This window comes from Mytilus trossulus, chromosome 3, assembly GCF_036588685.1.
Source record: "Mytilus trossulus isolate FHL-02 chromosome 3, PNRI_Mtr1.1.1.hap1, whole genome shotgun sequence".
NCBI classification, from domain to species: domain Eukaryota; kingdom Metazoa; phylum Mollusca; class Bivalvia; order Mytilida; family Mytilidae; genus Mytilus; species Mytilus trossulus.
In genome coordinates this window covers 54,919,433-54,947,239 of record NC_086375.1, presented here as the reverse complement: position 1 = coordinate 54,947,239, position 27,807 = coordinate 54,919,433, and the positions used below count along the sequence as shown (strand labels likewise).

Below are 27,807 nucleotides of genomic sequence, written 5' to 3'. Positions count from 1 at the left end.
TGGCTGAAACCATTGGATGTATGACTCCTGCAGGATTTTAAATTATGTAAATTATCTTGAAGATTCGCCTGCATACGACAAAAGAGAGTTAAAAGATATCAGAGGGACAGTCAAACTGTTAGACCAAAAATAAACTGACAACGCAGAAAGAGAAAGACAAATTGACAAATAATAGTATACAAGACACAACATAAAAAACTAGAGACTAAGCAACACGTCCCCACAAAAAACTGGGACAATTTTTTTTTATGCAAGTGTAAACATCCCATGTGACTTGCGTTTTTGACTGACAACCGAACGTATTTCGTATAATTAGGCGGATATTATCCAGTTCAAAATAACCCCTTATCGCTTGTTATATATTAATTTCATTAATAAGTTATATATTAGTCAAATATTTTTTAAGAACAAGACCCAGTCATAGATAAATGATATGATAATGTTTTGTCATGAGAAATACATACTGAAGTAAGTCTATCAATAACAAATCAATAATACCGAAAATTTGTTTCAGCGAATGCGGAAGAAAATTTCGACATTTCTTTTGCAACAAACGCGGGGAAATATGAATGCTTACTCAAATTCAATCTTTTAGAAAAACAAGACTAAGAGTGTCAATCATTCACTTGCACTGCGCTATCATTTCATTTCGATAAGTAAAGGTCTAAAATGCCTGGCAGATAAAGAAAATGTTAATAAGTGAAATAAACTTTAAATTTGACTTAGGAATTCAGGAATTACTTCGATATTCTTCTCTTTGTTACAAGGCAAACTATGGCGTGTGATTTATCAGAAAGGAAAAACAATTCGTGGAAAGAAATAAAAAAAGAAAATTCCCACAAACGGAATAGAAAATTTTTGTGTAATTTCATGTCAGCTTTTTAAATGCTTATGATACATTTTAAAAGGTGTGGTTGTTTTTAATCTTTAATTATGAATATTTAAAGACTTAAAGTTAACAATTTTGTTTGGATATTTTCCAATATTTTATACACAATTTGCCATTTTTACTTTTAAATCAGGTAAGCATAGTTATATTTTGTATTGTATAAATGCTAAATGATTCAAGTGAATCGGATATTAAAAGTAAGTCGATAAAGACATGTTGTTTGTCAATTCTTAGTACTGATAGACTGTTTTTATGTTCTTTTCATTCTTACTGTGTTTTTACCTTTGCTGGATAAGCAGACAAATAATAAGTACTTATACCCCCTTTGAAATATTTCACAGTTCAAATGAAATCGTACTTTACAACTACGATCTACTAGTTTTAAAGGTGTTGGAAAAGGAAGGGAGAATTATCACTTTACTGTGGATTAATTATTATTCGTTGGATACCAATTTTCGTAGATTTTGTGGGAACAGTTGAACCTTGAAAGTAAATGTTCAACGAATGACAAATTTTCTTATGGCTTGTATGCAGACTTCGGCAAAACCACGAAATCAAATATCCACGAATATTTAGGTTTTCCACAATCCTCGAAAATTGGTACCCACGAAAATAAATGAATCCACAGTATATCTATCTCAGCATGATTCTTTACGATATCCTTTTACTTTATATAAAATCAAATCAAATCTAAAGACAACAATAATTGAACATGTTGAGGCTCTTTATTATAGTTTTTGTGATGAGATGTTTTTTTTATTTTCGCCAAAAATGCTAAACCACAGAAAGAAGCAGACAAGAATCATACAACCATCAAGATTGCATTTAAATGAGAAAATGGAGGCCTCTGATACCATAAGATGGAGAATAGAGAGTGGTATACCGAGTGGTGGTGCATAAAATGTATACTATATAGATGATTTTTTTTTTCAGGGTAAACAGTGGAAATCAATGCAATATGTCTATTGGCAAAGACTTCGAAATTGTGTTACTGAATACTGCAAATCATGCCTAACCAGAAAAAATCACAAGCAATACTTCTGAGAATTCCAGCCATGACGAACCTTTAAGCTGAATATTTATTGATTGCGTTGAACCTTTACAGACAAACACGACTCAATGACTTTTATTTACAAAAATACTAAACTCAGATAAAAATTCAAAACGGACAGACCCAAAGTGAGAGGGTCAGCGCTATAACACCCGGTTTAATCCACCATTTTCTACATTTGAAAATGCATGTACCGAGTCAGGAATATGACAGTTCTTGTCCATTCGTTTTTGATGTGTTTTGTTATTTGATTTTGCCATGTGATTGTGGACTTTCCGATTAGATTTTCCTCTAAGTTCAGTATTTTTACCTAATCAAATGTCAAAAAGCTTAATCACATCAAGCGAATGGATAGCAACTGTCGTAAACCTGACTGTGTACAGGAATTTGTAAAAAATTGTGGATTAAAAGATGGTTTAATAGCTAGCTAAACCTCTCGCTTGTATGACTGTCGCATCAAAGCGTATTTGTTGACGACCATGTGTACATCTTTTTGCTTTCTTTATGATATTTCGCTAACAAAATAATATCAATTCAATACTTACCAATCTTCAACTACATAAAAGCGAATTTCCCCCTTCCTCTGCCGTATGAGTAACTTTCATAGGAGCCGTTCATTGCGAAAAATCGTCCACATGTTTCCAAAATTGATGGTGACATGTGGTATGAGATTTAATCAATTCCTTCGTCGTCAGGGCACGTGAGCCGTTCAGATTTAATGATATATACTGACTTGCTTGGTCAATTACTATAACATAGCACAGTTAGAAAAAGCAGATTCTACCAATCTCATGTTATAAATATTGGTTTAGGAATGAGTATTTTAACACAAATACTACACATTATTGTTATACACATAGTTACTTTCAGTATGTACTTTTACACTACTACGATCTGTTGATATCTATATTTTGGCATTGCATATTTAAAGTCATGTCTTCTCTGACTGTAAATGACATCTGCACACTTAATCCATTTGATTGTGGATATATACGGATTGAAAATTTAGTCTTATATACATAATAATAACATCGGATGTGACCTTGAGTGGTCAAACCGGTGTAATGTTGCCGTTTTCCTTTTGACTCTTAAATGAACGTATTTCGTACATTTACTCAGATATGAATCCTTATCGCTTTTTATATATTAATTATATGTTTTAAATTATGTGTTATTATCTATATGTTTGTTTGCGTCAATACATATTGCTTTTTTTCAGATTAAAGTTGCCAACATGTCTTATTTTGACTTTGATTCTGATGATTTCGACGGAGGTAATTACGAACCATTGCACAATATGTTTATCTTCTATTCTTTTTGTTTTAATGTTCTTCTTGGCTTTTTATCTCATTGACGCGCACCAGACGTCTCTTTGATAAGTACCTGTAAATGAAATTACAAAAAATATAAGGCAACTATGAAATAACTAGATAAATTTAATCGTTGCTAGATATAGCACTGTTGAAGTTTACGTTAATTGTATGCTATACTTAAGAGGAACTGTTTGCAGGTATCATAATAGCGCAAAGGAATGATCACAGGATCTGTTAATCAAGTGAAAAAAAAACAGTTTCCAAAATTACCTGAAAGATTTCAATTTTTATTTAAATTTTGCAATAAATTGAGATTTTCAGATTTTTTTATTTGTTTTGTGTTATTGTGCTGTTTCATCCGTTCGTGGGTATGGTGGGTAAACGTTTTTAACAAAAATTAAATTAATTCAGTAGTTATATTTTGATATATTATGCGATACTAATTGAATCAGAATTGCTAGCTGAATGGAAACGAATTTGTTATCTATAAAATACATGCATTGCTACGTTTTTTTGAGTTATTGCAGACATGTTTATCTTATTATATTTACCATAATTGGAAATTACAGAATGATATGATTTTTAGAATCAAAGTTTCTTTGAATGGTTTTCGCTATTTAGTTTTTACGTTTTTAAAGTTAATGTGAAATCTAATCATTATGGTATGTAGATACAGATACATTGTAGTTCAGTTTGATTTTCTACATCTTGATCATATTGTATACTACTGTGCACACTGATCATTGTCTGTATTTTAGATATGGACAGAAATGAAATGACATCTCCAGCAGATAGTATAAACTTTACTAGTGATTCGGCAAATTCGCCTACACCACCAACAACACAACGTTATAGTTATTCGCAAAGTCAACCAAAAGCTACTCAAGTTGTACAAAACAATAACTTTACACAGATCCAAAGTCCTCCTCCGATGTCTACACAATGCCAACAAATAGCAGTAAACAGTTACCAACCAATAGCAGTAAACAACTGTCAACAAATAGCAGTAAACAACTGTCAACAAATAGCATATAACAACATGAATACGGCATGGTGGAGTTATCATTTTAACCCATTCTGTCAGCCTCAAATGTGTAAGTCCATATTTAGAAATACCTTATTTTTTTACTCAAAATTTCTTTTTATACGCCCGTCAAAATTTTGACGGGAGGTATTATGGTATACACATGTCCGGTGTCCGTCCGTCCGTCTGTCCGTCTGTCTGTCCGTCTGTCTGTCCGTCTGTCCGTCTGTCTAGCGTAAACATGTCGCACCGTAACTTGAGAACGACCTATCCAAATTTCATGAAACTTAATATCGTTGTTTCTTATGATGGTCAAATGATCTGTATACTTTTTGGTGAAAATTAGATTTAAACTTTTTGATTTACGGCACTTTGTTACTAAAACAGGGGGGTGTTTTTTTTCACATGTGGCACTGTATCTCAAAAACGATTCTTGATTATGGCTTAAAACTTTAAACACTTCTTAGTTATATTAATCTTAATATCTGTATACTTTTTGGTGATGATTCAAAATTTCATTTTTGAGTTATTGAGTATTTTGTAAAAAAGGGGGAGGTTTTTTTTACATGTCGCGCCATATCTCAAAATCGATTTATGATTATTGCTACAAACTTTACATATGCCTTTGTTATATTAATCTTAAGATCTGTATACTTTTTGGTGATGATTCAAAATTTCATTTTTGAGTGATTGAGTATTTTGTAAAAAAGGGTGTTTTTTTTTTACATGTTGTGCCATATATCTATAACAATTTATGATTGTTGCTTACAACTTTACACACTTGTTTGTTATATTGATCTAAAGATCTGCATACTTTTTGGTGATGATTCAAAATTTTATTTTTGAGTTATTGAATATTTGTTAAACAGGGGAGGATTTTTTTACATGTCGCGCCATATCTCAAAAATAATTTATGATTATTGTTTAAAACTTTACACACTTCTTTGTTATATTTATCTAAAGATCTGTTTCCTTTTTGGTTTTGATTCAAAATTTTATTTTAAAGATATTTAGTTTTTTGTAAAAAAAAAAAAAGACAGGGTGGGGGGTTTCCCGTCGTGTCTCAAAAACTATATATGGTTATTGCTTTAAACTTTCTCAGAAACTATTTATGATTATTGCATAAAACTTCCACATAAGACGTCGGGCGTATCATACGCTCATGGCGCAGCTGTTTATTTAAAGCTTTTTTCAAGCTCAAATTTTTTATTTTTTCAAACTCGAAATTTCGATTTTGAACTCAAAATGTTATCTTTTGAAATCCAGAAAATTTTATTTTAAAGTTTAAATTTTGACTTTTAAAATCTCGAAATTTTGACTTTTTCGAAGTATTTTAAAACTTTGATTTCAGTGTTCAAACACAGTTATTACAAATTTAGAAGGAGTACACATCGACACAAATAATGAAAGTGTCTTCCACACATTTTGGCCATTTATATTTTTCTTAAATTAAGATATTAATTTGCACCTAATATTAGAGAGTTTTATTGGGAAAAAAACATGCAAGTTGACAGAAAAAAAGTTTTTCCTTGTTTTACGTTTTACTTTCAATTCGACGACACTGTCATCGGACATTTTAGCATTGAATTTTTTATAGTTGGTTTTAAGGCCTGTTTGGTTTCCCAAAAGCCAGTTGCTGATATTGCCCTGTTTAAACAATGATAAATCAAGTGGTCAAAATGCCATGCATATTCAGGACGACTAATTAGCGGCTTAGTTTTCTAGTTTAAAACATTTTGAAATGTTGGCTCTTTTTCTTGAACAGTGATAAAACTCTTACAAGTTATCATTCTTATGACTCAATTATTGACCCTTGTTTTTATATATACTACAATGTATTGACTAAAAGTATGGCGTAATAAGGGTGTGTCGGTATAATGGGATTGTCTTAATACCTTGATATCAGAAGTCCAGAATTTAGATATATATTTGAAAGTGAAGCATATTCTATGTATTCTTCCGCAAAAACAAGATTTACTTTCTAAAAAAAAATGTTTTTAAATAGTTTAGTTTATCAAAATATGCTTATCAAGTTTATGATTTATATGGTTCTCTGCTTGTTGATATAAATGACTGTGAAAAATGGAAAACAACACGTTTTATAATTTATTGCGTCCGAAGCGCTTTTCTGGATTTACCTTCATCAGAAACGCTCAAAGCCAAACATTTGAAATCCGAAGATGTATAAGTACCGAAAATCGTTGAAGAGCTATATGTTAAAAATACCTAAAATTAATAGCCAAATTCGTCTAAAGCCAACTTTGCCTGAGAGAGTTGAAACCTTAGTTTCATAATAATTTCAAAAATTATAAACAGACAATTAACGTAAAGTTTGTAAAATCATGTCAGTACCGAAGCACTGAATACTGAGCAGATGATACACTCGGGGACTGATAGTCCACCAGCAGAGGTATCGACCCAGTGATGTAAAAAATAGAAAACAACACGTTTTATAATTTATTGCGTCCGAAGCGCTTTTGAATGTGACAATTGCAAACGTGCAAATACTGAGGAAAAGTCGATTTTTTTCGTTTTAAAAAGGTCAAAATTTTTAGTTTAAAGTCGAAATTTCATCAAGTCAAAATTTTAATTTGAAAATTCAAGATTTTAGAAAGTCAAATTTTCAAGATAAGAAAAGTTAAATTTTCGAGTTAAAGTTGCAATTTTAAAGATTTGAAATGTCAAAATTTCGACTTTGAACAAAAATTCACTGCAATTTTATGTTTAACTATGTCCCTAATACGCTTCCGTACTAGATGATACACAATCAGCGCGTGGCAGTTTTTTAATTTACATTTTCTAAATTTACACATGATCATATTTTTGATTCAATGCAAATAGAAATACTGCAACAATTATTATTCTATATCAATTACTTGTGAACCCGAAAACTATCTTTATCTGTGACAGAGAGGTCTGGCGATTATGACAAAAGTAAAAAACATTCCATTTTTGTTTTCATTTTTTTATGTTGAGAGGCCATTACAATAAAAAAAATGGAATTACATGAATAAAATTGCTGAAAATAATGGGTTACATTTTAATTCAAAATTTGTTATAATTGATTTCACTTGTAAAAGATGCACCAGTCATGGCTTATCCAGTACAATGGGGACCATATGCAACAGCCGGACAGTTTCAAATGATGGCACCTAATCAACCAATGGTTCCTGTCATTCAACAGCAGACCAACTCTCAAAACGGATTTCAAGGTGTTCCGCAGCAAACGTGTTACAATGCTGCTACCTTTTCCTTTGGGGATAATCGAACAGTGCAACATAATCTTAAAGGTGATTTGATTATGAATAACAGTTCGATTGTAAATCACGGAACCATCAATATACATCCGAGAAAATAAATAGAATCCTCAATTGATACTGGACTAACAAAGAAGGCAGTTGCATTTAGATTTTTAAACTTTAAAACTTATTCTAAATCTATATTTGGTGCCAAAATAATGTTATATTTAAACATATTTGATTGTTATATCATAATTATTATTAATTAATTTCAGCCATCAATATACACTCGAGAGTATAATAGAATCCTTAATTTACATTATACAAACAAAGAAAGCAGTTGCATTTTAATTTTCAAACTTTTTCAAAATACTTATTTGTTTATATTTGTTGACAAAATGGTGTTATATTTATACATATTATTTTAAATATTTTACTGATATGTAATATGAGTTTTGTTCAAAAAACAAGAGTGTAAATAATATCTGGTGAAAAATGCTGACATCATTGATACATTTAACATACTTAAACAGTATGAATACAATGCCCAGCATGTTGGCACATTGTTTTAGTGGTTTTCAACAAAGTTCATATCAGCGTAACCAGAATTTAAACAAAGGGACTAATACTGACAGCAGTGGTTTCAACCTCCAGCAGTGGTATAAAGCACAAAGTTCTACAACTAATCCTATGGATCAGGTTCGGAATATTAGTTCCATGTTTCAAACAGGATCACAACATGATACAGTGTATCCATCGTCCAGCGTACAGCAATTTGATTCGCGAGCCTCATTTTTTCGACATGGATCCCAAGAAGTGCGTTCAATTTCTTTTTCTAATGGGGATATCATTTCTCCTATGCTTCAAAAACAGATCATTGAGGGTAATGATATTTACTTGGCAACTCTGTTAATACCAAAAATATGAATGTCCCAAAACAAATAATATTTTGGTAAATGGTATAGAATTAAATGTTTCAGATAGACCCAATCCATGAATAGAAAGTTGTCTTAGCAGGAATTCATTAGGGCTTTTGGAAAATATAAAAGAGTCATGACAACCGCCTTTCAAGATAGGCTTGTCGAATTGGACGCCTATCAAGTTAACATCATTGATATCTGCAACTTTTTTGGAGATACATTTTATGATTGCCATAAAATGTTCTCTGCAAAAGCTGCAACCTTGAGAGAAAAAATTGTTAAAGTTGAGTGAAGCAAGAGGGATCACGATATATTAAATTTGGTTACAGTGTCACGGAATAGAAGTTCCTTCATAATATAAGTTCCAAATGGAAACAATATTCTGGAATATTATTTCCACTGGAATAAATATTACAGTAGATGTCCAATCTGATGTACAGTAGTTGTCGTTTGTTTATGTAATATATACGTGTTTCTCGTTTCTCGTTTTGTTTATATAGATTAGACCGTTGGTTTTCCCGTTTGAATGGTTTTACACTAGTAATTTTGGGGCCCTTTATAGCTTGTTGTTCGGTGTGAGCCAAGGCTCCGTGTTGAAGGCCGTACTTTAACCTATAATGGTTTAATTTTTAAATTGTTATTTGGATGGAGAGTTGTCTCATTGGCACTCACACCACATCTTCCTATATCTACTAACGGAATAAATGATATAGAATATTTGTTCCAACAGGAACAGGTATTATGACATTGTTTATAACAAAATTTCCATTGGAACTTCTGTTAGGTGGAACAAATATACGTTGACAACAGCTGGGGCAAGTATAAACATCTGTAAAATCTGTAATATGTCAGATCATACAACAGCTCTCTGTTCACTACAAACATCGGGCACATACCAGCCTCAATATTAACAAAAACTTAAGGAAGTTTGAAGCTTCCATTGATTCATGTCCTATTTCTGACAATATGGAGAGAGTTGGCAAAAAAGCGTTCATATTCCAAGGGAGAAGAAATATGCAACCATTTTAATGGTGTCAGGTGGTGTTTTAGATCTAGATGCCCCTTTAAGCATGGTTGTTCTAAGTGCAACTCGTATACCCATTCCCAACAAAATTGCAGAGTTGCATCCCCTGCTTCCTTCAACAAAAAAGGAGAACAGAATAAAATTCCTACATCCCATTTTCCAAGTACCTCCAACAGAAATGTGAAACCAGTTAATAAATGACTAGTTTTAAAGGACTTTCCAAAGAACGCTACTTCCCCGGTTAATATAAATAAGCTTAAATTTGAATTGATTAGTTATCCGGACACAATGGTCTACGGTATGGTTTTGATACAATGACATTCGAAACAAAATTACCTACAAAGGCATGCAGAAATAATTTGCAGCAGGTTTTAAACACAAAGCTACAAATTATTTAATACCAATCGAGGTAGAAAAAGGATACCTGTATGGGCCCTTTAACATCCCCCTTTTCAGAATTACAGGGTAAGTCAAATTGGTGTAGCGGAAGGAAAATACTCCAAAAAAAAAAACGATTAATTTTAGATTAGTCTTCCCCTCTAGTACGGTGACAATTAAGGTAAATTTAAAAATTTAATGCACCGAAATACCTCACGGCTAATTTTGGTCTTATTTTGAAGATAAATATAATACCCTTCTATTAAGGTATGTCGTAGAATGCCAAAATGGTGCAGATTTTTGATAATTGCGATTAAAGGTAAAGGGGGGGGATTTTTAAAAATCGACATTTTTGGACATTTTGGCCAATTTCTCGGTATTCGCTCATGATAACTGAGAAAAAATTTCAATGGAAGCAAGCTCTAGGGGTGCTGTACAAATGCAGCTTCTAATATTTATGCCAGATTGACATAGATTAGTGATGTTCACCCCCGCAGCCAACATGGAAGAAAATGATAAAGATTATCTTTATTTACAAAAATTATCGATAAAAAATATTTATATTCAATATTCAGCTTTTTAATAATGTATTACAATATATAAAGATATTTTTGGGAAAGTTTTGTTAAGATAATATAAAGAATAAAGGAGAAGTTAGAACTGGAAAGTTTAGACCCGGTCCATGATTCAATGAAAAAATGATCAAATTCATTATTCCCTTTTTAAATAAAAATAATGTTGAAATTATCAAAATAGTCTTGATGCATTAATGTCAGCATAAACACGATAGTATATGAAGTTTTATTGATGACAATAGGTCGACCAGTGCAAGAGTAATATCATTTTGAAAATGCATGACGCTGTGCATCCCCCTTTTTTATAAACCAACGCAAACAACAAAAAATCAAGAGTAGACTTTTGACTTTTACCGTTTTAAAGCACTATATATATCACACAAACACGATTTACAGAAATTTTGATACAAATGAAGATATTTTTGTATATTTCAATTACACTTGACATTATTATGCACGTCCGATGATTTGAAGTGGTTACGAAAGACTAACACAAAAAAGTACATGTTATACTTATAAAATATTCGATAAAGTCTCCTGTTGGTTTACAAGCCTACCAACCACGTCAAGGTCGGAGACCACTGGCAGGTTTTTTTTAATATTTTTTTTTTTTTTTTTTTTTTTAAATTTTTTTTTATTTTATTTTTCTAAAAAATTTTCAACAGCGAAAAGGCTTCTAGCATCTAACACATGAACTATTGGGCATCGAGGTTCATACTAATCATCATCCGCGTCGTTGCAATCTTCTAAAACAGTCTGATGAGTAAGCTGGTTTCTACAATCATCACTGCCCTGACAACCACAAATGCTTGTGCATGACAAGTGTTGTTCATAACATACACATGATTTACCACAAATAGATTTGCCTTTGCATGTGCAAACAAGGTCTTGTAAAAAGTCAGAAGACATTGGCCCCTCAAAATATAGTGGAACTATTGAGCTATTCCCCATTGTCCATCCATATTCAAGAGGTGATCTAGGTGGTGGTTTTGCGATATGGGCATTCATCCAGACGTACACTTGTAGGGATACTCTAAATATGTGTTGTCTGAAAGATGCTTCTGAAGGAGGAAGTCTCACTAAGGAAGCATCCTTAGATAGCGCTGACTTCACTCGCAGTTTATTTAGATCACCATGTACAGATTGAGCCTTGCCTTTGGGGTCATATAGATCAGCGATAAATTGTCTTCCCACCGTTACAGATGTTTCGATATCAGAACTAGCTAGATTGATCAAACTTTGATATCTTAATGGGTGTTGTTTTAATGTCTTGTATACTGTCTTTTTGCCTATTCCAAAGAAAGAAGACGTCGTGTCGCATCCCGTTAGAGCGTGAACAGCTGGTAAAGTACTGGAAACCACTGGTCCAATGGCATTGTATATTTCGTGTACAGGTATAAACCGTCGGGCGTCTTTGGTTGAAGAAACGCATCCTGTCTGGAACCACAATTCATCAATGTTTGTCATTTTGGGAAAATACCTTATACACAGAAGTAAAACATCAGTGTCCGATGATTTTATTACAATGTGACCTCTGGAATTACTTTTTATTAGCTGTTCATTAGCAAACAGAGACTGTAGAATGATTCTTGTATCTGCCTCTTCCTGTGTACTGAACAACTGAATACAATCAGTAACAGTTCCGGCACAAATTTGTTTAACAGTCTCTGGGTTTTGAAAACATCCAGCTAAGAATAGTTCGTCATGCTCATTCAAATCGAATTCATTGAAGTGTGCGAGCGCATAGTCACCCAAAAATCTTAATAATGCTTGTTTATTTTCCGATGCACATAGAAATTTCTTCCAATCTGGAATTGACCTGCCTTCAATGACCTGAAAAATCTTACCACCATTTGAAATAGACCGCCTCATTCTTTCTGCTGATTTTGTAGAATGTTCTACGTCATACCGATCAAACACGTCTACGACACACCCGAAATTTTCAAAACTTGATATTAAAGTTTTTAAGATATTAATCGATTCTTATCATACGAAAGTGTGAAAGAGGTGCACACCTCTTTTTCCAATAGATGAATGAAATCTGCTTTGCATGACTTCCTCATCAACCCATCGTCATGGAAAATGGATGTTGGTATTCTACCGATGGGGTAAGCCAAAACCTTTTCAACGGTAACTTCGTCTCGGACATTTGCAAGGGCTAAAGCTCTTCGAAAGACAAGCTCGGGATTAATATGAGTTTTTACAATATCGCCAGATCGACATTTAAGATTGCATGGCTTTGTCATGTCGTCAAAGGTTTTGAGTGCAGATTTAGAAATTGGGGAAAAAAAGTCGCGAGTTTCGTTGTCTCTGAAACAACCATCTACAAAAGATTTCATCGATTTTTGTCCTCGATCTACAGAATTCAGCAGCGAATCTTCAACTTCTCTACTGGCATGCAAACCTGTTGCAATGTTTATTAGCGATTTGGGACATTCTTCAATGTCGAATGGATCTGTCATATTATTTTGAACATGCTCAATAAGATCCTTCACTTGCTGTTCATCGCGTTTCATCGCTGTCGGTCTACCCTCTTCGTGATTTTCGTCAGAGTCAATAGCAATTCCAGACCTTTTCCTCATTTCAGAAGCGTACCTTGCAAGAATGTGCCTAGTAAAAGTCCAACGAAGAAGAGCAGATTTTTGCGTAGTTAATCCGACTATACCGCCGTTTCCCTTCGAATCTTTGATTATAGTCTTCTCTGTTGCCATATCACTCCATATGCCATTGAAAACACCAGGCTTTTGTCTGACTGCAAACTTTCCGGACATGAAAGCTGAATAAGTTTCTTCTGGGAGATTCAGCATGTCAATTAAATAAGCTGGTGTCCACCTAGCATAATTTGTCTTGTTTGCAATAAAGAAATATGGCAACATAGAAGACACGGATTGGAGGTGTAAAGTCCAATCTCCATCACGTTCTGCTTTGACATTCATAAGCATAACTTCAACGGCTCGTAAAAACATTTCCCAAAATTTAAAAGTTGGAGATGCTCTATAAGAAAACTCTCTGAACTCCGAAATCAACGGGGATAACTGTTCCCGGAAAAGAATTAAAAATTCAGAGAGATCTAATACCTTTGTATTAAGGTCACTGAATGCATCATGACAAGAAAGCAGTGTTTGCCAGAACTTTTCGTCTATGTTAGCAATTTTTCGTTGGTTTGAACACCATTGAAAAAATTTCTTGAACCATAGTGCCATCACAGTTTCATATGCTAATGTGTAAGCTCTAACACCGCGATTAAACTGCTTGCCTTGGAGAATCTGATCTACAGTACATCCTGCATATGCACCCGAATCGACCAATAAATCCCGAAGCCCAGCTGATGCCCATATTTTGCCTATTGCTGAAAGGTAACACGAAACCATGTGAAACCCACCTAATCTAACAACGTGTGGGTGAAAAATCTGAGGCATAGACCACTTTACTTGTTGAGCTATGGCATAAAGCTGTTGGTCGAAGGTCTGTACTGGGTTATTCTGACCTGCAGCCTTTGACATTTCTAGGCATTTCACCATTGTTGTATACACTGTCGCCATGTCAGCAGGTTTTGCGTCTATGATTGGAGGATATGCAACGACGACATGAATGTTTTTTCGGTCGGAAAGTCTTTTGTGGAAGCCTGTCCAAAAAGGTATTATTTGTTTTTTATCATTTTGAAACGAAGGTAGTTCAGCAATGTCGCGTGTAAGTGATCGGAGCAATACCCAAGCCATATCAGACACGTCAGATTTATTGGTTGCACATGATTCGATTCTGCCGTATGGCTCGGTACATCTAGGTGGGCCGAATCTTTCTTTAGGCTTACAGAAAGGCAAACATGACATGAGACTAGAAGTGTTTTCATCCAGAGCGAGGGATCTGTCTTGGCCGCGTTTTATTTTCACGTTAGCTAAGTCTGTCTGAAAAGTCGGATGATTCACAACCTGAAAAACTGCACGAGCCATAGAATGGAATGTGTTTTTACCATCAATAGTTTCTGCATTGATATCAACGTTGTCAGACCCTTCTTGAATGAAGTCTCCACCTGAAATTTTAGGACATATGCCATTGGGGATGTATGTTTCATTTTGGGAACTTATAATTTCATGGTTTGCTGAACTAGTCAGAAATTGTCTAACCTCAGTGTAAGACGCACAAAAGCCATGTGAATGTAAAGTTTCAATAAGATTTTTAGAACCATATTCATGATGCAACTGAAGAGCCAATGATAAACTAAAAGGAGTGAACTGTTTTTTATGCAGAGATATCACACACTCGGCTAAAGCAATACATTTCCGTACCGTATCACCTGAGAGTGAATTGAAATCATTCTCCATATGAAAATAGTTATCATCTATTAATCTGGCAAGAAAGTTTATCAAAGAGGTAGGTATGAATTGTAAAGCCGTAGGGATAGAAACTTCAGAAGGAGATGGATAAAATTCAGCCGAAATTTTGAAGGATTGTAAACTGCTTCTCAAAATTTTTGCCGCATCATGTAGGGTCTGATCTTCTTGACGTATGGAATCATTAACAAAACTGGTTTTCATCTCAGAAAATTTTAATTCCGCTTTTAAACTACTGGCAGCGCGAATAGCCTCAGAAACACTGATAGAGCTACTGAAAATCATATTTGATTTACCCTGTCCTCTTTGAGACTGAACAACAATGCGATCACCGTAGTGATTTTTCAGTTTGTGTTGCAGTTTATCAGTTGTATATCTACTTCTAATTTCTTGTGGAAGAAAGGAACAATATGTGTCTAACAAATTCGACAACGAAAATGCTTTCTTATTAAAAAACAGATCATCGTGTAGAACTTCCGTCAGGTTCTTGAAAGCAATATCATGCTCCGACTCATTTGGAACATCATCAGAAGGTTCCCTTTTCCAGTTTAGCATATAGTTAGCAATGCATGTTGAATGATACAGTGCCTTGTCCTTGAAGTTCTCCATAGAGAGTAAACTTACCATTTGATAGTCCAACTTGTCTTTTGCTGCATTTAATATATTATCAGCACGTTCAACAGACTCGACTCGCCGTAATTGCTTATCTCGCTTATAGGACTTTTGTTTACAGAACAAACATTTACACCAGTCTGATTGTAATACCGTTGAGCGTGTTTTAACACAAGTTGGTTCAAACACAGAATGGTTTGCACTCGATGTTGAGCATACTTCTTTCCCTATTTGAAATGTTTCCAAGTTTTTTTTACTTGTATATGCTTTATAACACGACCTATGATATTTTATTTGTTCTAATGGAATCACTTTCGTTGACTCAAATTCATTATAAAGGCGGCGATAAACAATACCCTGTCTGACATCTATTGCGTCTAAAAGAGTAGTCTTCCCTTTTTCTGTTGCATTTGACAAATTTTCATAACTAGATATTTGGCAAATAACGCATAATTCCCAATAACTCTTAAGCCTACTCCGTTTTGGAACTGAGTGAGCAAACTTAACAGGACTCGTGTCCATTATTTTCCGGGTTATTTCGGGGGTGTACCAATGTGGTTTAAAATTAGTTTATTCAACAAAATCAACAAGAAATAAAACAACTAAAAAACACTAACACATAAAATCTGTATACTCAGTCAAAAACTATACATTGACAATGATATAAATATGTCTTACTATAGATGAAATTAAAGAAAATACACAGTTTTATTTTCTGAGGAAAAACAGCAAATCATAAGTGAGGGGAAATAGGAAAAGGGAAAGCAACAAGACTTAATGAGGTGAAAATCAAATAGGAAAACTGCTAAATGATAAGAATTATAAAACGGCCCGAACAACTTAATTTGCATGCTTTTTCGAAATTGTATGCATTAAAACTTCTTGCATATTGATTATTATATTGTTTTTTGTCAAAACGTACCACTGATGATATATATTAGAAATGTTATATACTTTGTCAGACGGTAACATTGAAAAAAATGACATAAACATTTGAAAATCATCCAATTCACATAATTTATATGTTCATATGATAAGAAATTTTGATATCAAATTAAAGCTGATACATTACTCTTTCATCTGATAACAACTTTTGTGATGATATCTTCATTCGGGAATTAGTTATAAACGTTCCCGTTTTTGAAAATGAAAAAGAAAAAAATCGGAAAGTCACACTTTATCGCAATTTTTCAAAAAACTGCACCGCGGGAAAACTCTACGACAGGGCTAAAATGAAAGTATAATGTTAACTCTATCTTCATGTGCATTTTCAGCCGTGAGGTATTTCGGTGCATTAAACTCCTTAACTAAGCGACTTTTCCTGATTTGTCACTCCACTACTCACAATGATGATGAACATAAAGGCATGAATGATTTAATTGATAAAAATTATTGTTCAATGTCTTATTGATGATGCCATAGATATCATTTGGGGTCTAGGAAGAAATTCATAGCTTTGTAAATACGATATATCCGACGCGTTTAAAATTTGTCCTATTTCTCCTAGTCAATGACCACTTTTCTGTATAAAAACTGCGCAAGATGTATTATTTCTTTGTTAGGTTAACTTTTGGTTGTCGGTCCAGTCCAAAAATGTTTGATCATGTGTAACAAGCTGTTTGTCACATTGCAAAACATAACTACAAAATTTCAAACATATTGCATTTGCTAGATGATTTTTTAACTATTGATTCACCATCAGAAAATGACGAAAGGACAATGGCTAAAACAAATCTCTTCAGGAAGGTTATAGATATTCAACTTCATAAAATACAAAATCAGATTTGTCCTTATAATATCTTGATCAAATAATTTCGATCTCGAAAAAATCTAATCCCTAATCTACCTTCTGGTCCATTTTTTATCTCGAAAATTCTTTAGCCTTAGAAAGAAATTATTTCATTAATTGCATTAAACATGCACTTAGTTTATGTGGCTTCAATCCCGATCACTGTAATAGTTATAGCCTACGCATTGGAGTTGCAACTACTGCAGGTAAAGCACATATTGAAGACCATTTGGTCAAAGTACTAGGACGCTGATCCTCTGATAGTTACTGCAGGTATATAAGAATGTCATCTTCTTCAATTAAGTAGGCACAATATTTGTTAGGTAATTCTTAACACTAAGCATTATGATATAATTGCCCGATGTATTTTTATTATTATGATTTTATATGTCAATATGTGTATTTTATTATAATTTTTTTCTCATGACTTTATTGAAGGTGAATAAGTCCACTCTCCTAAATCCTTGGGGGCACTCAGCTGTTCCATCCGTGTTTTGGGACCTTGATGGAATTTTATCACTGGTCATTTCTATTTTTTTTATTCCAGCATCAGTTTGATAGACCCTGCTACTTACTACTTGTAATATCACCACATGGGCTATTTCCTGTGGCAGACCCTGCACAACTCGGCTGTAGATGAGATAATTATTATCATCCTCTATGTGGAGGCACTCCACTTCCTGACTGGCGCATTGTCGGGCAGGCAGGTTCTTCCTTACACTGAAGGTTGCAAGCTGACCTGCTCAGGCATTATTTTATATGCTGAGTGTTTCTCAAGGGCCAAAACAGATTTTATTGTTTATAATATTTTGTTTATTTCAACATATCTTCCTACTTTAGCCAGTGTGATTAGCAAGTATTATGTTTTGGTTAACACACAGATATCACTTATGTTAAATTTGGTTTGGAGTTTTACAATGCTTAAATATGTGGGTTGCTGTCTTGACTTTAATTGAGATTTGCTCAAACAGGAGAGTTACTAGAAGTAAATATTGGACATTTAGGTCGTCTCATCAATACACACAGGAAATAATCAGGACTTCTCATCGATACACGAAAAAAATAATTTACCTAAATAGGTTAATGTGATCACGATTCTTTTCATTTCATCAATGGAAGGCTTACATTATGAAACCTTTGCTCTTAAGAATAGGTTAATAAAAATAACTCAAAATATTTAGTAAGCCTGCCATTGGTGACCTACAATGTTTTGTTCACTGACACATTTATAAATTAAAAGTCTTTGCATACCACTCAGACACAAATAACAAACAACCACATCAATAAACTACAGGGAATATTTACACCTAATGAGATTTTAGAAAGATAAGAGACTACAGAAAATTACAATTTGAGACTATAGATAAACCGTTTCACAGATGATATCGGATATGTTCCTCACGTTGTTACTACAATCCCAATCCCTTTCATGAATGTGACCTACCAAAGTTGACTATTTACCGGATTTGTAATCACATAAGCAACACGACGGGTGCCACATGTGGAGCAGGATCTGCTTACCCTTCCGGAGCACCTGAGATCACCCCTAGTTCTTGGTGGGGTTCGTGTTGTTTATTCTTTAGTTTTCTATGTTGTGTCATGTGTACTATTGTTTTTCTGTTTGATTTTTTTAATTTTAAGCCATGGCGTTGTCAGTTTGTTTTAGATTTATGAGTTTGACTGTCTCTTTGGTATCTTTCGTCCCTCTTTTATACAGACTGATTATACATACGACAGATTTGAATAAATATCATATCATGCATCTCTCGGCTAATTTTAAACTTACTTGAAAATATCATTTCGGTTTAATTTTATCAAAACTTCCACTCTTTTAATTTAAGATTTAATATTGAAAGAAAACAATATCGATATTGAACAGTTTATAGCTAAAGATGAAACATGAAACAATGGTTTTAAAATACCTAATTATATGAATTGATATATAAAAAAAGATAGTTTTAAAAACTATCTCTTTTTTAATTTTTGTTTCAAGAAATCGTTCACAGGATGGTCTTCTAAATGCATCTCGTGCATGATCTATAAAACTTGAAACGCTGGAAATGTCCTTTTTATTTCAACAGTGGACTTTATCAATGATAATATTTTTCTTTGGCATTTATTGCTTACATTATGTATGCAAGTTCATGGGAAAGGCACAATGATATATGCCAATTTGCACATTTTTGTTGGCAACTAAATATCTAATATGAATACTTCAATTCATATTAATAAGCAAACAATGGAAACACACACGATTCAAATAGACAGTGTATATGAAATACAATATACACTCAATACCTGTAAATGAAAAATAACTTGTAACGAAAATGCATGCACTTTCGACCATAACAAATGAACCAAAAGAAAAAAGAAGCGCATTAACGGTAAAAATCTAGTAATGACAACACATGAGTTGTTCTTTAAAGGAGACACATTCAATTTTACATCTTCGAAAAAAACATAATATATTAAGGCAGCAACCAATCGATTTTCTGGGGGGGGGGGGGGGGGGGAGCTATGGAATTTTTTTTCGGACAAACTATTTTTTTCGCCTTCTGTGAAAAACAATCTATCATTACATATAGTGGCAGCAGAGGGTGAAACAAACATATTTTTTTTTCTCATTTCACAAACAAATTATTTTTTTTCTCCAAAAATTGGAAACAAACACTTCCCTGGCGGCAAAATGTGTTATTCAGAGACCCGAAATATCGTAAGCCTTGATTAAGTCCTGGAATGTACCAGACAATGTATTAAACGTGAGAAAGAAGACGTTAATATTCTTTCCAATTGGATTTAGGCTGCCTGGTCGTTCATACAAATCAAAAATGTAAAACTGAATGGATATTTGCATAAAAGACCCGTATCTTGCAAAGCATCTGTCCTACGGCGATGACAAACATGTTGTTACCTCAGATAAAGCCTCAAACAACATCGTGTGTGTGTAAATCACATTACACTAACTGCTTGATAAATGATTTAGGTATCGACAATTCACATGAAAAGTCAACATATTTTCTTCGGACATTTATCAAGGAGGAAATCCTGGATAATCATTGGTCTCTTCTATGTTTCTTTTGAATTTCAGCCAATTATAAAGAACTGGATCTTCCTTTACTGTATACCTAAACTACATAAATATCCTTACAAACAACGTTACGTTGCTAGGTCTTCCAAGTGTTTCACGAAACTTTTTTTCTGAGTTGATAACATTAATCGTATGCGCAACGGATCTTGTTGAAATGCAAACATGAATTAAAAGTAAAGCATACATCACATAACAAAATGCACATTCATGGAAAATTTAAAGGAACGATTCTAATAGTTGAAGACCATCCTTGAAATTTTGTGTTTGTAAGTACATGTATATTATAATTATGCTTAACGTTTCTTTAAAACCTTTGAACTAATTATCCACTTTGTACTAATTATGCTTTATTCATGTCCTTAACTCAATTCAATTCATTCCAGTATTTCATTTACATCTTACTATATGCCAAATGTACAAAATGAGTCAATACAATCAATAAAGATACAGTTTTATATACGTAAGCCAACTTGTACAGATATATGAGAGACAATAATCATACATGCAACTAAATCAACATGCATGGTTTTTTTTATCTACATTAAAAATTAAATATGAATGATAAAATAAACAGCATAATAGAGCTATAATTGTTTACTGTTATAAAAATTTTCGATATCGTTACAGTTTAGTCTGCCGTAACAGGTTAAATTGACACCCCTTTTCAAAACAAGTCAATAAAAGTTTTAATTATACCTTTACTAATGTGTAATTGTAGTAGGTATAAACTTTAAGGCAGTTAGTTTGGACCGGTTTAGTTTCGTCTGTATATCATAGCATTTTCTGAAAATTAACATATCTATTAACTCTTTGTCATGAAATAAGATAATCGGTATAGATTTAAATATTTTTGAACATTATCTTGAGTGGAGCGTTAACTATTTTGGTCAAACCCACTAATTTTTCACAATGATTATTTCAAACAATTAAATTCATTTGAACTTTTTGTCATTAAGGATCGCTTTTGAAAAATAATATTTGAGAAGAGCATCATGGCTGCCGTAAGTTGTCATGAATTTTTTTTACTCTTTTTTTGTAAAAAAGAATGGTCAATACAGTATAATTTGTATTTGAAATGTTTTTAATGCATCATTTTCATTTAAAAAAGACCATAATCGAGTTGTTTCTATGAATTACAATGTTCATCGTTCTTTATAGGTTCCTTGTGTTAATTAAGTTTAGTTGAATACATTATTTTACCCAGTCGTCTTTCATGGCCATGCTGTTGGCCTTTACATAAAATCGTATTACGTATATATTTTATTAATTTTTAAAGTTGATTTAAAAGAGGAAGATGAACGAAATATGATTGCAAATCTGACAACTCCCTTTCGGAGACCAAATGACGTATAAGTCAACAATTTCATGTCACCATACGGCCTTCAACAGTGAGCAAAACCGATACCGTATAGTCAGCTATAATTGTTTATTTTTTAAGACAATTAATTGAGGTTAAAGAATTGTTTAATGATGTTTCAATCATGGAAGTATTATATTACATGGAAGTATTAATATAATACTTCAATGTTTCGATGTACTTAAATTTAATGACGTGTTATGTTCTTATCTAAAATACAAATATTTTATAAGCATATAAAAAGTCCTTCTGGAGGTGGGTTTTTTTTTGTTTAACGTGTTTAACACCTTTAATTTAATGCAGATTTACTACATAACGAATTTATGTGTGAATCAAAAGATAGCGTCAAGTTGCGACCGAATGGCAATTTTTAAATATGTGAGATATGTACCTTGTATAATATAAATGTATATAATAATAGGTAAAACAAATTTCAGACACAAATGCCTGTGGTATATATATAGCACTTCTTCAGAATCGGTTGACATTTATAATCATCTTGCTTTACTCTCAAGAATTGAGTTTCAGCTTCATCTTTTTAATTTAAAATCTGTGTCCTATAATAAATTAGTATACATGTGTCTGTCTTACTCTAAAGACGAAAATTCATAAAGACTTTCTTTACTTTTTAAACATAATGGAAAGCAAAGCAGCTCATAACGATATTATGCTATTTGAATAAATTATACTTTTTAGCGTGTCGTGTCGATGTCAGAACATATTGAACTTATCTTTTTCAATTCATTTAATTTCAAATATAGAACTTTTAATCGCATGTTCATCCCTTCAATATCATACTGCCTTCTATAATTTCAAAATGTATCTGAATATGTAATATGCAAATTAATCAAAAATACTTCATCCATATCAGTTGATAAGATGCAATAATTTCCGAGTTTTCCGTTTTGATTTTTCACTAGTTAAATATATCTAATAATTAAATGGTATTTGAAATCCGAACAATGTAGGATTTTTATTACAAACAAGTCATTAATTTCAATATTTTATTTCGGTCGATCGCTCTACAGAGTACGACTTTCTATGCATTCAAAACTATTGGCAAATAGTCAAAAGATACGTTTTAAAATCAACAATTAAGAATATAGTTATAAGTGCTTTTGACCAATAACATTGTAAGATTTCAAATTTCTTTATTGTGAATAATAAATGTAAAACATGTTGTTAGTTAGTGATCACATTTATAAAAATTAAGTATATACGTCCAACAGTCATGAAGCTTTTGAAGCGTGGCATGATTTTTTTATCAAAATCTTCTGAAAGAATAAATTTGAAACTAATGAAACATTCAAAATCAGTCGCCAGTATTTTTGGTTATATAATCCTTGCATGGCAACACTATAATTATGTTTGAGGTTTTCAATTGGTTTGACTTTGATTATCACTAAAGAGACATTGGCAGTCGAAATGCGCTTGTAGTGCAGTAAAATTAGTACCGTGATAAATTACAAAAATGACTAAATATTATACGATATGTAAGAAAAATTAGAGCTCATATTACATAAATGTTGGGCTAAATATACTGGATCTACAGTGGGTAACAACCAGTTTCAAATATAAACAATACATGTAAAATCTTTTTAAAAAAATCAATCATCGGAGAATATTTCTTGTTACTCTCTTGAAATTTCTATTTTGCAGGATTGAATAATATAATAAAAGATCGTATTAAATAGATTTTAATCAAAAGAGGGGAATCAGTTTATAGTATCAATTTGAAATACGAATCAAAGAAACAAAAAATAAGAAATGATCATCCAATATCATAGCAAAATATTTAAAAGACAACTAAAGAAATACTGTAGTACAACGAAAAATATATACGGTTTACATCATAATCTTTATTAGTACATAAAATTGAGAATGGAAATGGGGAATGTGTCAAAGAGACAACAACCCGACCAAATAAAAAACAACAGCAGAAGGTCACCAACAGGTCTTCAATGTAGCGAGAAATTCCCGCACCCGGAGGCGTCCTTCAGCTGGCCCCTAAACAAATATATACTAGTTCAGTGATAATGAACGCCATACTAATTTCCAAATTGTACACAAGAAACTAATATAAAAATAATACAAGACTAACAACTACATGTATATAAGAATTCCACCTAAAGCTAAAGCGGAAGGGTGAAAATCACAAGTGTTTTTCATGTAGTAAAACTATGAAATTTCTAAGGATGCGTAGGTTTCAACACACTCGGGCAAAGTTAGCCTTAGATGAATTTAGGTATTTTTGTTAAATCCGCTTTTCTCTAGTTCTTCGTCAATGTATACCTTTCTGCACCCATTGCATTAAAAAAAAATCAACGTGTGGGTCTTTTGATCTCAGGTCTTCATTGGTTAAAATCCGATTATGACGTCGAATTTTCTTGCTTTTCTCTGAATTACCTATTGTGACGGCATGAAAAAGGCGACCATGCCTGATGACGTCAAATAGAAAGAACACATGTTTGTGCAGATCATTCGAAAAAGAAAGAATAAGTTTGCCTGCATTATGTTAGAAAATCATTAGAGAAACATATTCCACCACCAAATCTCGTGTAATACGATATATATCCACTGTCGACAGTTAAATTTGAAAATTTAACTGTCTCGAGTGGACAAATATCGTATTACACTCGATGCAGTGGTAGAATCTATATTTGTCACATAACTCCTAACGTTTCTCCACATGTATACATCCATATCATTCAAATGGTCTGGTTTTAGCATTCTTGTTGAAGGTATATCCAAAAAATGTTTGGATGACTGTTTATAAAGTGTTCTTTACATTTCAGCCATACGATCAAGGACCACCTCCCCAATATGGACCACCCCCACCACAATACGGTAAGCATGTTTGCATCTGCGATCACGACTGACCAAATAGTCTTAGTCACTCGACATTGTATACAGAACATTGACACAAAAGGTCTCAATTGTTAGGGACAATGATTTTCGTGACTTTTTATTTGTCATGGTTGATCTTCGTAGATGAAAAAAAACCTACTACTAAGTATTATTTATTTTAGAAATACAAGAAGTCATGTTCCTTACAATTTTAAAGAAAGTTTTCTTGAAAGTTCGTATTAAAACGATCTTGTTTGTTTTGCCCGTGATAACAAATAATAAGTCATTATGAACATTATTGTCAACAAAAAAGACCCATGGATTATACAAAACAGTCAACATATATTTAGGAACGATAAACTTACTCCAATAGCGACTGTCGAACTTGTTATGTAACGCTTTTAACTTTACATCCAGGACATTCGGTTTCGTAGCTGGCTGGTATGAATAAGAAAAATAACAATAGCAACGAAATTCGGAAAAGGCATATATGCTTGTGTTGTTTTGAAGGTCGAACTGTTGCCTATAATTACTTACATCAACTTCATATACACTTTGGATAGTTGTCTCATTGGCGATCATACCTTTTTCTTTTCCTTATTTTTATAATATGTCATATGAATGAGAAAATATGGTTGATATCCGTTAATAAATAAAATTTTGTAGGTGGGTATATGCCTCCTCAGCAGCAGCAACAACAGACGACAGTTGTTGTACAAGGGGGACAACCAAATACTACTATCATCCAACAAAGAAAGGAAAGGTAATTATAACATATGTAGGGTTGAAGTTCAGCCAAGTTGGATACTACTGTAATTTTATCAATATATATAACAAGTAAAAAAGGGTACAACATCACCATAAAATAACTATAAAATGAACAAATATTAGATATTTCGGATAACAGATATCCTTCTTCGGTAAAAACACGATGTAAAATAAATCACGTCAATATATTCAAATTACAACACTATCAAAATCTTGAAATTTATACAATTTATATATAAGTGGGACTCTGAACAGGGATGGTACTTCGAACTGCAATGGTCACACTTAAGTGCGATGGTTTGACGCTGAAGTGGGTTTTTTTATCACGCTGAAGTGCGATGTTGGCATTCTGGCACGTTCAATCCACGGTGTTCAATCTCATTGTTTCATACTTGTGTCATTGTGGTACTTTCTTATTGTTTCCTACAAGTTAACGTAGTGCATTGGTGGTGACGGTGAAGGGCGATATACCACATTATTACACTGGTTGCAGGAATTACATTGATTTCCCAGTTAAAAAAAAAAAAAAAAGATAATTTCACATGCGAAATAAACATGATAAACGTGGTTACTGTTTCACACAAGAACGCGTTGTCAAGACGTCGATAACGATAAACAAATTGAGAATGCGTAAAAATTTTTTAAGTTCCATACATGTTTTACCTTAATTTCTTTAAAAAAAGCCATTTGCCAATGTGACAAAAAAGTATAAATAATTAAAAAATTTAAATATCGAAAATATTCAACTCGTGACAGAACAACACATCTAATTAACGCATGCGCTAAGCGCATTCGTGCATTAATGTGATGTTCGGTCACTCGTTGCATGTTTTTTCTCTATTTGAATTCTTCGATTACCCAAGTTATTCTTCAATTAACTATATTTTCTATATTTTTTTATGTATTATACTAGCTATCACGCGTCATATAAACCATAGCACATTAGCGAAAAGTCAATCACACTTCGGCAAATCGTAATTCAGCGTGATCACCGCACTTCGGCGTCCCCATCGCACCTCCGAATTTTACATTTTCTGTTACATATGAGTATGATGAGATAACCAATGTATAGTGTATTCCGCGTGAAGTAAAAGAGAAACAACTGTTTTTTGAAGATCCAATCTATAAAACAAATTGAAAATAGTGAGACAAAACTTAAAGTTTTAAACAAGTGGACTTCCTCTTATATGGTAACTTTAACAGAAGATTTGAATGAAATTTGTCAGAAATATCAGTTGATTTAAAATATTTCATTTTCAGGTTTGCAGACAAAATATGTTTGAACCTTATTTTGACTTGCTTTATTCCTTTTTGGCCAATTATATGGATAATTATGGTAAGATATATATATATACTTTATACAACTTATTACGAAATAACATATCTTTTTTGTACATTTGACCTGCAATGAAATTTTTACGAAGAAATCACCAATATGAAGGGTGCAAGAGATTAAAAGAGACATTATCAACTTTAACCTGTCAATAGAAGAGCCTGGTTCAATACTAGAAGTTGTATACACACAAAACAAACTAATTTTCAATCCTCGTTGATTCAATGCTTGATCAAACCAGAGTCTTTAAAATTGATGTCTTCTGCTGCTACCCCGTGTCATTCAAAAGTAAGAAAATTTTATTATTAATTGTTTTGGAATCAGAATAATGTGTCCGTGTAGGCCACTTTGGTATGTCCTTGTGGCATAGCATGATTAAATCCGCTTGGACGTTAGGGAGAGAGTTGAAATAAAACTGTTGGTAGTCATAGGTCTCCGTATTTTTATAAATTTCAAACTATTTTAAATGTTCATAATATTAATTTCAGCAAAGATTAGAACAAAAATTAATTCAATCAGTTTATACATTATTTATATAAAAAAAAAAGAAAATGTGATATGATTACCAATGAGACAACTATCCACAAAAGACCAAAATGACACAGACATTAACAACTATAGGTCACTGTACGGCCTTCAACAATGAGCAAAGCCCATACCGCAAAGTCAGCTATAAAAGGACCCGATAAGACAATGTAAAACAATTCAAACGATAAAACTAACGGCGTTATTTATGTAAAAAAATGAACGAAAAACAAATATGTAACACATAAACAAACGACAACCACTGAATTCACAGGCTCCTGACCTGGGACAGGCACATACATAAATAATGTGGCGGGGTTAAACATGTTAGCGGGATCCCAACCATCCCCTAACCTTGGAAAGTGGTATAACAGTACAACATAAGAACGAACTATAAAAATCAATTGAAAAAGTCTTAATTCATCAGATGGACAAAAACACAATTGTCTGAGATGAGCAAGTGTTTCTTTTTTGTCGTTAATTCTTTTAAGATAGATCTGCAAAGTAATATCACTAAGCTGGTACATAAACAGAGAGAACAAAAATGTCAAACATATACTTTCGCTAATAAATCATTTCATATACTTTACTTCTAAAATATTGCTTAATCATTAAAGAAAATGTATTATTTCCAGTGTATTGTGGAGTAACATGATTAGAAGAGAAGATTATATCAGCTCTGAAGAGTGTAGACAAACTCAGTTATTTATTGAACATACTATGTGTTTATTTATTATATAAAAA

The 27,807-nt window shown here is 32.8% G+C and overlaps 1 protein-coding gene across 1 annotated transcript; it reads left to right on the top strand.

The window, feature by feature from the left end:
* The first annotated feature begins 998 nt into the window (after nucleotides 1-998).
* On the top strand, nucleotides 999-27,807 carry LOC134709556 (uncharacterized). Its single transcript, XM_063569715.1, has 8 exons — nucleotides 999-1,022; nucleotides 3,160-3,214; nucleotides 4,012-4,347; nucleotides 7,358-7,567; nucleotides 24,386-24,437; nucleotides 25,104-25,200; nucleotides 26,466-26,541; nucleotides 27,699-27,807. The coding sequence occupies exons 2-8, from the start codon at nucleotides 3,175-3,177 to the stop codon at nucleotides 27,716-27,718; spliced, it is 831 nt and encodes a 276-aa protein (XP_063425785.1). The 5' UTR covers nucleotides 999-1,022; nucleotides 3,160-3,174; the 3' UTR covers nucleotides 27,719-27,807.